Source organism: Chlamydotis macqueenii, chromosome 2, assembly GCF_036417535.1.
Source record: "Chlamydotis macqueenii isolate bChlMac1 chromosome 2, bChlMac1.mat, whole genome shotgun sequence".
In the NCBI taxonomy this organism is placed as follows: Eukaryota; Metazoa; Chordata; class Aves; order Otidiformes; family Otididae; genus Chlamydotis; species Chlamydotis macqueenii.
This window is the reverse complement of record NC_141557.1, coordinates 101,575,708-101,592,219: the sequence shown is the minus strand read 5'-3', so window position 1 is coordinate 101,592,219 and position 16,512 is coordinate 101,575,708. Positions and strand designations below refer to the sequence as shown.

The following is a 16,512-nucleotide window of genomic DNA, read 5'->3' as shown; positions in this document are numbered from 1 at the left end:
TTCTGACTTTGTTTTTCTCTGGGTTGGTTGCAAAATGTTCAATTTTCATTGCCCCCTCCCCGCTCTGCCCCAAACCCCAAGTGCTGCACGGCAGAGAGGAAGGCCCGTGAGGCATGTGCTGCCGGAACAGCCAGGAGGGCAGCAAAGCTGCTGCTCCTCAAATGTTTGTAAGTTTAGTTGATATTTTATCAGAGTCATCCTAGTTAAAGAATCAACTTGGATTTCTTGTTAAATCACCCCCTAAGAATGCTGAGTTTTCTTTTAACACTATGTAATGAGATGGGAGGAAGTGAGACACAAAACGTTCTTACTAAGGAATGAAGGAAGAGAAACTGCGCGACTGTCATGCATTATTTCTAAAAATAGTCATACTACATTTTTCTATAAAGCAGCAACTGCTCTTTAAAACAAGATCAAATAAAATACACTTGAAATTGAACACTGAAGTCTTTGTTTGATATTTCCCCCCCCAGGCTTTATCGTCCTTTCTAATCATTTTTCCCCTCCTCGTAACACCGAGCTACTTTAGCCTTGCCTGAAATCCTTCTGCTGTTTTATTAAACCGACTCCCTTTTTTTACACAAGCTTTCCCAGTTATGATCCAAATGCTTTCTAGCAGCATTGTCTGTATATTAGCAGTGCATTAGCATGAAGTTCCATCTGCTACTGCCCTCCCTCCCTCAAGTGCAGCACAACGTAATTGCTACCTAATTTCTTGTTTGAATTTTTAGTATTTGCTGCACTCTGCTACTCTGGAGGACTGTGTAAGTATCTCCTCATGTTCATTTTCCCAGCTTTGCCACTGCTCCTGCTTATTTTTCTTTATGAAAGCAACTATTTTTGTGATATTCTATGAGTTTTTATTGAAGTCTCTCTTTGTTTCGAAAATATCACAGAATTATTTCAAATATTTCTAGGATGTTTTGCTTGTTTTAATGTTTGTTTCTTTCCCTCCACAGCATTTTAGTTTTCTCCTTTCATTTTCTTAAACAGTTAAAAGCTAATGGAACATGACTTGAAGACACATGTCTCTTGTCTGCATCTTTCCAGGTCGTTTGCATGTAACATAGATAAAAAGAGGAAGATACAATTACCAGCCCACACATCTCCTGTGAAAGCAGCCCTTTTGTGATTTTGACCTTCATGTAATATTAAAATATGTGTTTCTTCAAGTCACTGTAGGGTGCTAACTACATATATATACACACACATTCTTTTTAGAATGAAAATGCATAGAATTCAGAAAAATTGTATATTTGAACAGAAAGAGGGAAAATCATATATGATTGGGACACTGACACCTATCCATTGCATGAGTGTGGTTATGCTAGCAGCCATTTTCTGACCTGTGCTCTGATCCTCCTTGTTCAAGTGTGGCATACCCAAAAGGTATTTTTTTAAAGTACTGAACCTGGAGAAGCCTGTCTGGTTTTCTGTGACAAGATTAAATGAGGGTGCATTCAGTGCAGATACAGGGTGCAGTTACAGATATTTTCCAAATCGAGGTTTGGAAATGGCAACGTAGAATGAATCAGTGAAATATGTGTGAAACTGAGGCATCTAGCAGGCTTTGTGGTTAACTACAGTAACAGCCCTAAAGTCTCTCTAGATGAACAGCCGATTAAAATCCTCACATGTTGAGATCTCTCGACCTGATCTTGCCCATGGCAAGACTAGGTTTTATCTTGCTTTCAGCTGAATGACCACACTGTACAATGCCTGTTCCTATCACTTTCTTCTGGGGGTGCGGTGCCTTGCACTTTTTTGGACCCCCTCAGAAATGTACGCATCAGGGGTTCCATCCTCTCCTCAGCCCACGTGGGAACCAGCTCCCCTTTGCAAGACCCAGCTCGGAGGTGGAAGACACTACGTCTGCAATAAGGACCAGCATGAATCATAGAATAGTTTGGCTTGGAAGGGAACTTAAAAGGTCATCTAGATCACGGTAAACTTCTCTCTGCTGGGACCCGCTGCTATCTAAAGCAAGGCTGAGCAACATCATGCAAGCAGAGCCATTGCCTGGTCCCCCAAAAGCACACAGCAACAAAAGGAGAAACAAGCACCACAAATGGCCTCTGTGCTTGGCTCTTAATCAACAGTGATCATCTCCTGTGCCTTTCGCACATGACCATCTGTCTCAGCTCAGATGCTCTCCTGTATCTACCTGGGCACTGCCCCAGCAAGTCCCAGCATCTTGACATTGTCAGGAAACCCTGCTCATTGGGAAACAGTTACCACCACCCCAGTGTGGGAGTCTCAGTCTTGTCTACCCTTTGTAGACCGGGAAGGCCTCCCGAGCATGTCTGTGATTGCACTCCTATGTGCTATCACCCTCTCTAAAATGGACTTCAGTTGCCAAATATTTGCAGCAATTTGCACAGTCTAAGGCTGGAAAAAACAGCCAAACTGAGGATGTTAAGTTTGGGATACTTGTTGCAAAACTCCTGTTAAGCCTTCCTTGCGGAAGCTCTATCCAAAGATGACTATAAACCCTAAGCTACCAAACCCCAAAACCTCAATCTCCTCCACTCCTTTGTTGCTAAATCCCAGAAGCTGCTTTGTCTCTTCTGAAGTGTCCTGAATTGTTTCATGCTTGCTTCAAAAATTCTTGTAATAATCCCTTTTGATTTAGGCCAAATTGCTTCTGCTGTGACAGCTGATGGGAATATTTGAAGAGGATGGTTGATTAAATCCACCCCTTAGAGGTAGGGTTTACATTTTCCTGGAGAAAACCATGACCATTCTATGATTCTATGTGAGAAAAAAAAAATGGTACTTTGATCATTTAAGGGTTTTTTTTTTTTCCTGGCATATATTAGCATTTAAATAATATTCCTACATTTAATCTCTCTATCCTAAAAATCCCACCCAAATTTGGAATTTTTTTTTGTCTCAGTTAACAAGTTTTCTCCGTAGCAGGGCTTTGCAGCTTCACTGTCCTGCAACATTGGCATTTGTTCTCTTCCAATACCAGTGTTTCCAGTGTCAACAGATGTCAGGAACTGGACACTGGGGACTGCATCTAGTATCACAGACCTTCTTAAAGATTTACTTCAGAGGAGTGACCATTGTGACAGGCACTGTGGATGCAACTTTGCTTGCAAGAGAGGGTTGGAAAATGAGGCTTATCCTTCACACAGCTAGGATTTCCAGCTGAAATGAACAATGTTTCGATCCTCTTGCTCATCACACTTGGGTTTTCCATCTTTCTTCTCTGTCAGGGAAACGTAATTGAAATTGTTATTATTATTACTATGTCTTATCACGTTAGCAATGTATCAGAGTTAAGGAATTATGGATGGACCTGCAACTGCGTGCTTTGTCACCAGTATAGAATCAAAGTGTTAGGTTTTGACCTTGGAGTCAAAACCTGTCAAATCTGCTAACACTGATTCAAGAAACTACAGTAGGAACTTCAAGGAAACAGGAAGAGAAAACTTCAGGAAGGAAGAAAAACACTTTTAAAAATCTTATGGTTTTTAAATCTTCACTCATCTTGTCAAAACAAGATGGCAGAAAGATTTGCACGTACTAAATGAGTTCTGAAAAACTTGGTAAGTGCAGTATTGATACTGTTCTTATTCAAGCACAAAAAGCTATTTGTTGTCTAATACTCTCTGGTGTCAGGATTGATCTCCCTTACTCATATGAAATATGCAATGTGTGTCAGTGAATCCATTCTTCTCCCTCCTTCTGGAAATTAATACAAAGAAAAATGAGTCCCCTGGGCCACTGGTGTGTGTTGGTGTTTGCAAGTCTTCCCCTGGGGTTGTCTTCCCAGAACACACAATTCGAAGTTTGTGCACTGGAAACTAATGCAACGAATGTTTCTTCAGAAAACGCTTCCCCTAATGTACTTACAAAGCAGAAATTGTAGAGCTGTTTATTCTTTGGTCGTTTGTTCAATTTTTTCTTTCAGGAACTTGACTGAGTTGACTGCAGGTTTCATGTGATAAGATAATTCAGGTATACTTTCTCCTGGCTTGAAGGACTTAAATGAGACTTAAATAGGTTCAGCACTTTGCAGTGGTCTGTGCTTTCTAGCACTGAAAAGTTCATATTGCAGAACGTCTTTAACATCTTGAATTTTATCTTTAACTTTCAGATAGCATCCATCTCAGCCCTGTGCTGCTCTTTATGGCAGGAATGTCCTCATCATCCTCTTCAGCACTGGAGACGGAGATCTTCCAGTACATTGATGTACACCAAAGTGATTTCATCGAGGTAGGAACTATATTGCAGTGAAATGATGAGCCCAGAACTGATGTCTCAGAGGCTCGTGCTCTATGTGTCCGATGAGCGTGTGCCACTATGGTAATGAGCAGGGTCCTGGGTCTGGCATGAGGCGTGCCATGTGTGCTTCAGAGACTGGCTGTGAGGGGAGAGTCTGTGCTGAGGACCCTCTGGGTGGAAGAGGGATTCGTGTGGACCTCCACAGACCAGGCTGTGGGCAGCCTTTGAATGTGTGCAGGGAGAGGCTCTGCTGAGCCAAAATGCACTCACATGGGAGAAGCAAGCCAGATAGGATGCTCTCTCACTTGCTTTACATGAGAACTGGATTTTGTAGGTTTGCTCTTGACAAGGAGAGGAGTCTTAGTCCCATGCTGGTTTGTTTCCATTTTTGTCAGTTCCCTGCGAAAAGGCAGAAACAGGGGCAGAATTAGTCCCGTCAATATCAATTATGCTTTAAAACTGTGGGCACTTCTGAATCCTCAAGAGGATCACCAAGGTAATTCGGATATAATCCAACTTCTGCAATGCAAACTGTTGCTCAGCCTCTACTCCAACTCCTCTTCCACCAGGTTTTAGACCCATGGTTGACAGTGTGAATGCCTAAGCGTGGACACCCTCCCTGTTTAAAGAAAATCAGGACTCTCAACCCTCAGGACCCATCTAAAAAATTCCTCCCCATTTTGAAGCCTTTTCTCACAAAGACCAAACACTGCAGCATCCTGGGTGATTTAACCACATTTCTCTCCTTCCTGCGCAGGATCTTAAGGAATGGGTGGCTGTGGAAAGCGATTCTGTTCAACCACACCTGAGGAAAGAAGTAATACGAATGATGGCATTGGCAGCAGACAGACTTTCGGCGCTGGGAGCCACTGTCAATTTAGTAAACCTGGGGTCACATCAGGTGTTTGTCTGATTCTTGCATTTAAAACATCATATTTGCACACGGGTTCTACCTATTACATTCAGTGCTATGCATATGCATAGGTATGTTACGGCTTACTGGTATTTTTGGTAGCTAGACAACAATTTATCAGTAGTCGTGCAGCTATATGATACCTGCTGAAATCAGTCCCTCCTCAGACTGTCTGAGAACAGACTTGGGAGAGCACACAATCCAAATGCAAACGATGTTATCTGCATAGCAGGCGCAGTTTGATACTTTTAATTGGAGCAAAGCAGCTTCCAAAAGTAAAAGGCCTGAGCTTTTTACCAGGGCTCGTTTTTACTGTCTTCCAAGTAGTGAAGCATGACAGTTAATGCATCTGTTCATCAGCAAAATTTCTAAATGAGGGAAGTAGCTTTTACAAGGAAAATGTTGCCAAGCAGAAAGGGCTAGCTATCTTGAGCATCACCTTTGGTTTTGGGAGCTTCTGACAAGCATTCCAAGCCGTTTTCTTAATGATTGTTGGAAAGCAACAGGCAAGAGTTAATCTCTGAGCATCTCTGTCTCTAGTTTGCTTATCTTACTGTACCCGAAGGCTCTTTGCTGCCCTGGGCTGTTAGATTTCTATTCTAACAGGAATTCAAAAGTTCACTAACAATGATTCCTTTTGCCTTCCTCTGAGGTTTCTGGGGAGGATAGTGACAGCCTTAGCACAAGGACCGTGCAACACAGCAATACTTAAATATTTCAGGTTATGCCATTTAATAGTCGTAATGAATGCATTTAAAATTAAAACCTTAACATGCAGTTATGCTTGCCAAATTACATAGCAACAGTCTGTAGATAACAGCGGGGAATGGATGATCTGTTCTTGGAGCAGAGACCAGAGATATTTTTCTCTGCCTAGAGCCAAAATGGGTTTTTTCTTTCATCGCTGGGCAAGAAGCAGCTAAGTTTTTGTGTTGTGACAGACCAAAGCAAACTGATATTATTGGTGAACCCAAGGGAGTACACACATTCTTTCATCTTCTTATTTCTCTCTCCTCTGAGACTCCCAGACTCTCTTGGCCAACGTGGAGATCTGTTCTGCACAGCGGTACCTTACAGGATTAGTTCAGAGCCTTAATCTTTTCTGAAAAGAGTCTGAAATAGCTACTGTGCCTCCTGCCAGCAAAACTTTATTTTACTTCTGTATTTGGGGGCAGGTCTCCTGCCCTCTGTTTGTGGTGAAATCAAACCCCAAATTACTTTGTGTGGCTTTTGACTATTTCTGTGTCACAACATATGCTTTTGCCACTACAGCACATAGTCAGCTTTGTCTTCTCTAGTGCTGGAAAGTGAGAGTTTAGTAACGAGTGAATTTATGACAGTAAAATCTTAGAAGAGCTCTGTAAAGCCCCTGCAGAACCTAAACAGGTGAGGAGAAAAATCTTAATTTCTCTGGGTATGGTCTAGCTAGATTCAAAGTCAGATTTGTGCACCTGATCAAATCAGTGCCAGATGAGCATGCGGAAGTATTTTCAACACTGACATTTCAATTAAAAAAAAAATAACATTTGTAAGGTTTCAAAGACTTGTTTTTCCTTACTTGCTTTTTTAAACATTTCTCTACAGTTCCTTGATGGTCAGGACCTCCCACTGCCTCCTGTGATTCTTGGGGAACTGGGGAAGGATCCACAAAAACCCACTGTATGTTTCTATGGTCACGTGGACGTGCAGCCAGCCAAGAAGGAAGATGGCTGGAAAACTGACCCTTACAAACTGACTGAAATTGATGGTGCGTACCTGGTCATCATTTTTGTATTGTTATTTGAATACGTGACTTTCAGATTCTGAGTAAAAGGAAGCTGCTCCTATGTTTAACCACAGCACGAGGACTTCTCCCATGAAAATGTGAGGGACAAATCCAGGGGCTTTGAATCTTGATGACCGTGCTGTGACTAGTGACACTCATCAGTGATGGCTTAATATTTGGTGTGGAAGAGCCATATGAGGTTAATGCTGCTTTATAGAATATTCAATAGAGAAACTTTAAAATTCTTGTTAGGTTATTGGATCAGCCATTATCTTCCCTTGCACTTCTTGTTCTTGCTTCATAATTCTTTAGTACCTCCACCTGCCATGCTGGAGCTAAGGAGCATTTGTGGTGGAAGAATCATCCTTCCACTACAGCCAGCTGCAAAAAGCTGTGTTCTCTTGAAGGACCGAAATTCAAGATGGAGGATCAGCAGAAGAGTAAGACCAAGAACCCAGAAATTCTGATTCCCAGGCCCGTCTATAGCCATTAAATCGCCCTTTCCCATCTGTTGAAGCCAGTTCCAAACACCCTTACTGGGGTAACTTCTGCCTCCAGTGGAGTCTGCCACAGATAAATCTGGTAGTGGCAATCCACAGATTTATGTGTATATGAAACAGATTTATCTGTACATGAAACTGAAATCTGTTCCTGTATATAACTGTACAGTCAGCTTAAAAAAAATTATGTACCTAGACTTGTAGCTCCATACATCTACTCTGGTATTTATCTGTGGGGTTTTTGCTGCTTGTTATCTGAGCTGGCTGATGTGCACAGAAGCTGCATATTGTGCAAACTCTCCGGGCATGTCTGGTGTGAACACACAGCTCCTAAGAACAAAAGTGAAGCTCAGAAACTGGCATGTAGCAGAAACCACAATATGATGTACATAAAAAGGGGGAGAGGAGTGTACCAGTCCAGTAAGACACACCCATCACCTTATTTAAAACAAATTAATGAAATGCTGATTCTTTTGACACTTCACTTAACATACTACTACAGCTTCTGGGGTAACAGGAACTTGCTGATCACATTTAAGTGATGAGAGAAGTTTCAAAGACTGCTTAAAATCTTTCCTCTTTTCTTTTTTAGGAAATCTCTATGGGCGTGGAGCAACAGATAATAAAGGACCTGTCTTAGCCTGGATAAGTGCAGTGGAAACATTCAGAGCCTTGAAATTAGTAGGTATCAGTGAGGAATTATATTATTATTATTATTATTATTATTATTATTATTATTATTATTATTATTATTATTATTATTATTATTCTCTGGAGGGATGCATTTACCTTCCTGTGAGTTAGATAGCTGTTTGGACAGAGATGTGTCTACACGCATTTTGAAATATTAGCTTATTTCTAATGCTATATCCCGGGCACTGGTCCCACTCTAGTAAGAATCTGTCCTCGAGCATTTCTGTTTTGAACAGCCTGTATGCAATGTAAATATGGTATTGCTTTCATTGTCCTGCAGAGGAAAACACACTGGAGGAAGCATTCAATATATATTACACACCTTAAACAGCTTTGATACCCTATTCTCTTGAGAGCTTTTAAAATCGTAAAATAACATCCATCACAGATTGGTCATGGAGACTCATTTCTACTGTTACATTCTGCTGATCTTTGGTTTTGGCTACCTACAAGTTGCCTTCCCTTGATTTGTATGCATGAAGAGAACAAGTATCAAGAAATGCTCATACATAACAGGCTATTGTTTCAATAACGTCTTAGATTTATCAAAGGAAATCCTTTGAATGAGTGCATTAACCAGGTACAAATATACTTGCTTATAGCCTGCCACATCTCTAAGAATAAACCTTTTGCCTAAATTATTACAATGACCAACACAGTTATCTTTTATTAAATATGCAGACTGATTTATTTTGGGTTAGTTGAATCCCCAATGCAAAGCTAAACCAACATATAGTCTAAGCTTATAACTTGTTTAGCAAGCAACCTTTAAGGTGAATTTGCACAACACATTTTGTTAGATTGTGGAGAAATAGTTTTGTGCCCCTGTTATGACATTATAGTATAAACTGAGTCTAAGTCTTGACTTTTAAAGTCCTTTTTTAACCTGCAAAGCTGATGTTTTTCTTGTATCAATAGTACTGAATTGACCTCAGTGTCTCTTAAGTGCTAGCAAATACAGATTATTTGCCTACAGATTAGCTGTTCTAAGTGGATATGGTTATAGAACTGTCTTTCTGCACCTTTCCAATTTTTCAAATCACTAATAGCTATTTTGGCATTTTAACAAGCAAGCATAAAGAAATCTTTGTCATTTGAAGCCTTTCCCTAGAAAACAACACAGATTATCAAACAATATTCATGAACCGTTTGTTTCTAATTTTTTTTTGTGGTCGTTCAATGAACCATTGGTGAACCCATCCATAACACAAGTTCATGTAGTTCTACACATTTGTTCCTGCATTTAATCTAAGTACTGAATCAAAAGAGAAAACATCTTAAAACCAGTAATGAGAAAATGAATTAGAATGGGAAACTAAACTCAAATTTATTTCTCCTAAGGAACGTGTCAGCATTTCTAACTCTCACTATTCCATAATAAAAGTTCTCTTAATTACCCTGCATTCTTACAAACTCGCAGGCAAATGGATTCATGAGTGCTAAAAGGCCAATTATAGTAGAATCACCAGCAGCATTTTTACCACCATGTGGTGACAGATAACACATTGGAAAAACCACAGCAGTAGACCTCTGCCACCGGTTCCTGCATGGGCACTAACAGTGGAAATAGGAGAGGCAGGAAAATTTCTGTGAGAATGTAACTGTTATTACAGAGTTAGCATTTCCAAAGCAATTAGAATATTTAATAGTACTGAGAGAAAGCCCATTTAATGAGACAGTCCAGCAAGTTTTCTGAAAACAGAAAGAAGGAAAAAAGTTATAATTTATTCTCCTTCAAAAATGAAAAGTAGATAAACACATTAGGAAAAACAAGTTTTTCTGAGAAATTGTATGTGTATTTTTATCACTGCCCTTTCTACTGAAGCAAGCTACATATCATATATCCTTGTTTTCCTAACAGAATGTGTACTGTAAGCCACTCTGCTTTTGATTTTAAAGATTTTTTTTTTATTTTTTAAAATGCTTGTTCCTTACCCAGACTTCTCCAATGTTCATCTAGGCTATGCCAGTAAACTTCAAGTTTGTAATTGAAGGCATGGAAGAAGCAGGGTCCCTGGGGCTAGAAAAGTTACTTGAAGAAGAAAAACAGAGTTTTTTCTCTGATGTTGATTATATTGTGATTTCGGACAACCTCTGGCTCAGCAACAAGAAGCCTGCCCTTACATATGGGACTCGGGGAAATGCCTGCTTCTTTGTGGAGGTAAAGGACACAGGCTTGTTTCAGCTGGGCCCTTGACCAGCGAGCAGTGATGTACCTGTAACCACGTCTCTATCTGCATGCAGAGAAAGACTGAGAGCAAGCTTAATATTGACCTATACAGACCTTCCTTCCCTTACCTTTTTTTGCTTGTGTGGATTTCCCCCCTCATTTCAGTTCAATTAGCCTTATCTACTTTCATTAACTTTTCTTCAATAATCATTTCTCCACTTAGGCTCCCTCTCCTTGATCCCTCTCCTATCCCATTACTCTCCTGATGCTTGCCCAGTCTTTTCTCATCACCTCTTCCACACATCAACTCCGTTCTCTTGCAGCATCATCCCTACACTCCTCCAACTCTCTCACTCCAAAAACATTTATTCCGCAGCTCTGCCCTTTTTGCGGCAGATACTGCTTAGTGCAATATATCTGCCTAAAGGGACTCAATTTAGTTGGATTCCTGTGTTTAAAAGCCACACAAAATTTTTGTAACCATTGGCAGAAGCAAATAGTGCACTGTAGTGTATTTAGCAGCCAACATGAGCCACTGTGAAATGAAGAGCAGAAATTTCTCATCTGGAAACTTCCTGATGCAGCATAAAAGGAATTCAGAGAGAAGATTAAAGAACTAGAGAACTAAAGAAAAATCTGCATTAAACTTTATGTCTGAAAAGGAATGAAATTTGTTTTTAACCGAAATTGCCTCAGCAGCCATGATTCAATTCTTCTAAGTCTCAGTTAAGAAAAATGATGCTATTAAAACATCAAAAATTATCTCTGCCTGCTACCAGACAGTTGGCTGTAATGAGGTTTAGAGAAGAATAAACCAGTTCATTGCAGGAAAATAGTTTATGACAAACCTGTGTAAGAAAATGTGTCTGGAAAAAGAACCCATTTAATAAACCAAATGCCTCTCTATTCTAAAGCTGTATGATTCAAGAGACGTCTAAATTCTTATTTGTTGCAATCTGGAATTAAAGCTGAACATATATTTTCTTAAAGCAAAACAAGTAAGGTTTTTTCTTGCCTTTGTTATGAAGATTTTGGATTAAATGAAAAGGATAGAGAACTTCAAGAATTTATTCTGCAGTGTTAGAAACAGTAATATGCAAGTGTTTCACTTACGATGTATTTAATCTTACTGAAGCAAAGGAGGGAACGGAGAGGCACCCTAGCTCTCAAATGCCTGTAAGTGCTACAGACAGCTGAATTTGTCTTCCTAGTGGTTAACAACAGAGCCCCATCTTCTTCCTGCCAGAAGCAGATTGTTCCTGACATGATGTTTTCCATTTTATAAATAGAAACACATAATTGTTTTCTATTCATTTGTGGCCTCCTTTAAAAACCAGAAGCCCCCAGTTGCTGTGGAAAACACACATTTGCAGAAGTGTGGGGAGCAGTTATATGTAACCAGTGGTTTTGGTACAGGTTGAATGTGGTGACAAGGACCTTCACTCCGGAACTTTTGGAGGCATCATTCATGAGCCACTGACGGACCTGATAGCTCTGCTGGGTAATAACATGCATCTTTGCTGAGGAGTAACTGGGGAGCAATGCCTAGCAATCAGCCTAATGAAGATCAGTGCCATGTTAAATTGACCTGAGTAAGGCAAGTCTAACTGAAGTAAGATTCCCCGGTTTCCAAATCTCAGCATAGCTATGGGGGCAGCAGCTGAGGACGGGAACGTCCCAGCAAAGGCCAGGACCTCAGACGTGCCCATTAAGCTGTTGCCAGTCATACTCAGATGTCAACCAAGACTCTTTAAGGATTGCTGGCAACTTGAATCCATACGCGGTAGTGAAACCTGACATTTTAATGCCTATTTGCATCTCAGTAGGATGATGTTTTCATGTCAGCAGCTGGGCTGACCCACTACACATAAACAGCAGCTCAATGGTTTTCTTAATAAATATGAAAGTCCATCAGCAGAGGTTCCACAACTTGATGGATGCAAACAGTTGCCAGTAGTTAGTTGTCAGGCTTACTCATTCGGTAAAGAGTTAGGCAGAAGGGAAAAGGTGTTGTGATTGCCAAGTGAAAGAAAGAGGTCCCACTTGCACTGATACCTCTCTCTTATTTTGTAGACAGCCTTGTGGATCCCACAGGTCGTATTCAGATCCCTGGAATCTACGACAGTGTCGCTGCCCTGACGGAGGAGGAGAGGAAATTGTATGAATCAATTGAATTTGATCTAGAGGAACATAAAAATAATAATGGCGTGAAAAAATTCCTCTATGGTACTAAGGTAACATAAAATCTATAGAAATGGTCAGCAGAAAGAATTTAAAACTCCCGTTTGTGGCATTTATGTATATAAGCCAAATGGAAAGATATTTTCAGTTACTGGCAAACTCAAAATAAAAGAAAGGAGCATAGAACATTAACAGGTAAATAAAATTAATGTGCTGAAAATGTAAGCTACTGCATATGGGGGAAGCGATCCAAAATATGAGTAAGCAATGAAAAGGAATAATGCAAAACTAACAGTGTCGCTCCCTCTCTCTCGCACTGCAGATCCTCTCTCCCTCACCCTACCAGCCAAAGAAAGCAAGCATTAAAACCTCTGCATATGGGTTGCATAGTAGGAAAGAAGTTGTATTCGCCTCTGAAAAAATGAGGAGGTAGCTTTAGGCAGATGTGTTTTAGGGTGGTTTTTATGTGTTTTATTCAGATTTTGGTGTCTACCAAGCATGCCAAAAAAGCACCCAAAGCTATAAACCTCTCTGTGCCAGCATTTAAAAATTATATCCTAAATAAAAAAAACAGCAGGTAAAGGCTGGCTCAGAAAGATTCCTCTGCACAAGAGTGGCAACTGGGAGAAAGGAAAGAACTGATTCATTTTGTTTTATCACTAACGTAATTATACTGGTTTAAGCTGTAATATGGATGCTTTTATTTCCATGAAAAAGCCTCTGAATTAGCCTAAGCTAGACTGTAATAATCTGTAATACAGAACTATAATGCAACTACACTAAATAAGTTTTGATGCTTTACCTCTATGAGGATGAAGTGGTGCAAATTTTACGTGCACATTAAGCTGTAGTCTCATAAAAATGCTACAGAGGGAAAGGAGCTGCACCCTGGGGTTCTGCATGAAGACCAATTTATAATTCATATATTTCTCCTTTCTTCCTTAGAATAAACATTTACTTTCTTTTTTTTTTTTTAACCCTTCTTATCTTCTCCAGAAAAACAGATCAACTTGGTTACTGAACATTATCATCTTACATCTTGTATTATTTAATGCTCATTAGTAGAATTTCTTCCCTGGTATCACCTGGGAGGGGTCTGGCTATGACCGTCAAGAGATGACAATGGAGCCATTCACAACTGATATAAATAAACTGGTCACAGGTTTCTCCTGTGAGAAGTTCTGAGATCGACAAATGGTCAGATCAGAAGTTGTTATGATTTTTCTTTGCACTAGAAAAATTTACTTCCAAGATATTTTAAAATAATGCTACACTTTCCTTGCTGTGCACAAAAAGCTGTTCTCATCCAAATATTTCTAAAGGTAAACAAAAGTTAACTAAAAGCGGTAGCATTTTTTTAAAATGAAAGATATGAGCATAGGTTTAAGTTACAAATCAAACATCTTTAACGTACAGAGGTCTCCAAATGCATATTTCAGAATGGAAAATGTATTCATATCAATTGTGAATGGTTCCAGTGTCACCCCGTATATTGTCAATGTTATTTTTTTTGAAGGAAGAAATACTTCTACACCTGTGGCATTATCCTTCCCTCTCTATTCATGGGATTGAAGGAGCTTTTCATGAACCAGGAATCAAGACAGTCATTCCAGCAAAAGTCATTGGCAAATTCTCAATCCGTCAGGTCCCCCACATGGAGCTTTCGGTTACGGAACAACAGGTAAGAGGCAAACCTTTTCTTTGGCCTCTGCTGGGTAAGCTAAGTCCCTCTTAGCACCTCACAGATTTACACCCGAAGTAGTAAACTGAATGCTTCTAGCATGTCTCTGTTTCTGAGAGCAGAAGTGGGAACGTGGGTGTAACCCTGAGTTGCAAGAAGTTGAACATTTCTGACTGGAATGTGTTTTCCCCACAGGTGGTGGAGCACTTGGAGAGCGTCTTTTCCAAGAGGAACAGCCCGAACAAACTGAAAGTGTCTATGCCTTTGAGTGCAAAGCCCTGGCTCGCTGGTGTCAATGATCCGCTATATAAAGCAGCAAGAAGGGCAATAAAAACAGGTATGTTCCTTCTTTTTTTTTTCCAGTTCTTAATGTGTCTGCAAGTCTACAGGGGAAATGTGCTCATCCACAGAGCAAAAGGGGTTTCCCAGTTCACTGCTACAGTCATTTACCCCTATGAATGTCATGGATTTTGATACAACTCAGTCACATCTTCTTCCACACCTTGCCGAATTGGAGTATACTTAACAGGAGTAGTCAAAAGACCTCATTTAGTTTCTTTGTGTACTGATACGAAGGCAGAGGTTTGTAGAGTGCAGCTGATTCATTAAATCAATTGTCTATGCACTCGAAAGAATTACTACCCAGAAGCTCTTAATATCAGCTGTCTGCCCACATATATGGTAGCAGAAGAAAGCACCTTTATTTCATTTAACAATGAATTCATTCTTCCCATGTATTTCAGTTTTTGGAGAAGACCCAGATTTTATTCGGGATGGTTCAACAATTCCTGTTGCCAGAATGTTTCAGACCATAACGCAGAAAAGTGTGATGATGTTTCCGATCGGAGCAGCCGATGACGGGGAGCACTCCCAGAATGAGAAAATAAGCAGGTTTCTTTTTTTTTTGTCCATTTGCACTATAAGAGAAGGGAGGACAACCAGAAGTCCCGAGTACCCATGCATAAGCACTGCCAGATGGGAAGCTTTGCTCTCCACTGGACAGTCCCAAACTAGTGTCTCTGGCAAACTTGTTGCTGTGCCAAGTAAAAAGTAAAATTCTCAATCTAATGTGCACCGCTATGTTTTTGTCATTAAGTGTTTACTCAGTCTTTAAATACTTTGCAGTGGCAATTTTCCACCGCCAACTAAATTTGTCTCTGGTCTTGAAAGACGATGATGTAGATGGGCACATTTCCGTCACAGCATCAATTTCAGCGTGTTCCAGTTAGACACACTCAGGCTAATGGTTAAGTAAAGGTTTTAATGGTTTTCACTATAAATGGATATAAAAGTGTATTTATATTATAGGGACCAAAACTAGTGTAATTATATGAAATTTAGCTTCAACTTGCCACTTGTGTTTATTCTTTGAGGAGCCATGTTAAGACATCATTCAACATGTTGCCTGAACATTTTTGCAGCTTCTGACTCAAGTAGTGCCAATCTCGAGCAACTGGCAAATCCTACAATAATTCTCAGATTACTTTTTATTGTCCCTCAGTGTAGCCTCAACCCTTGTGGCTACAGACAATAGTAACAGGGGACATCACACTGTTGGAGAACGTTTCCTCAGTGACTCTGTCAAAGGAATGGCAACTGCAGGGTGTCCAGAATTTCTGTGCACTTGGTCCTTTTTTCGAGTGACCAATCTTGCAAAATTCCTCTGAAGACTCTGAAAACTTCACCAGACTATGCCACTAATTTGAAGAGCAGAACAGCCTGACAGGGCTTAATTCTCTTTCTTTCCTTCTTCATAGGCACAACTACATTGAAGGAACCAAAGTGTTTGCAGCCTTTTTCCTGGAGATATCAAAGCTACATCAGCACTTATATGAAACTTCCAACACGGAGACTAACAACTGATAGAAAATCACAAGAAAATCAGCAAAACACCTTTTCAGTCTTAAGCTTTCTAGCTTCCTGACCTGGAAAACCATATAATTGCATATTCAGTGGGTCTGAATTGGTGGAAAAAACAAATGTCGTGCTATTACTTGCCACACTACTAAACGGCATGCATTTGTGATTTGGTCAATCAAGTAATCTTTTCCCTAATGCTATAAAATAGACTTAGGGGTAATTCATTCTTGTTGAGTGGAATATGTTACATTTTTGTTTCAAAAATCCTGGCAAAGGAAATTTTTACATTTATTTTATTAAAATTCAGAATCACCGTGTTCATGCTGCCTAGTTTGAAACTCGCAGTATTCAGTTTCTGAATATGAGCAATACACAACACTGTCATTTCCTCCTAACTGCATACAAATTTTCACTAGTTAATTGTTTGAAGAAAGGCCCGCTATCCCTGTCTTTCACAGAAAGCTGTAAATAGGAAATGCAATACAACTAGCTTGCTGAATTTGATGGAAAGACTTG

General features: G+C 40.0%; 1 protein-coding gene across 1 annotated transcript; it reads left to right on the top strand.

Annotated features, from left to right (window-relative positions):
• The first annotated feature begins 4,123 nt into the window (after nt 1-4,123).
• Nucleotides 4,124-15,999, top strand: CNDP1 (carnosine dipeptidase 1). Its single transcript, XM_086742143.1, has 11 exons — nt 4,124-4,224; nt 4,991-5,134; nt 6,731-6,893; nt 8,004-8,092; nt 10,065-10,265; nt 11,691-11,775; nt 12,348-12,508; nt 13,972-14,136; nt 14,332-14,473; nt 14,880-15,027; nt 15,894-15,999. The coding sequence occupies exons 1-11, from the start codon at nt 4,138-4,140 to the stop codon at nt 15,997-15,999; spliced, it is 1,491 nt and encodes a 496-aa protein (XP_086598269.1). The 5' UTR covers nt 4,124-4,137.
• The last annotated feature ends 513 nt before the right edge of the window (nt 16,000-16,512 follow it).

Excerpts from the sequence above, each read along its gene's own strand:
- CNDP1 (XM_086742143.1), top strand. The coding sequence starts at position 4,138 with ATGGCAGGAATGTCCTCATCATCCTCTTCAGCACTGGAGACGGAGATC. Across the intron at positions 4,225-4,990 it reads ACCAAAGTGATTTCATCGAG|GATCTTAAGGAATGGGTGGC; the intron begins GTAGGAACTATA and ends CTTCCTGCGCAG. Across the intron at positions 8,093-10,064 it reads CATTCAGAGCCTTGAAATTA|GCTATGCCAGTAAACTTCAA; the intron begins GTAGGTATCAGT and ends ATGTTCATCTAG.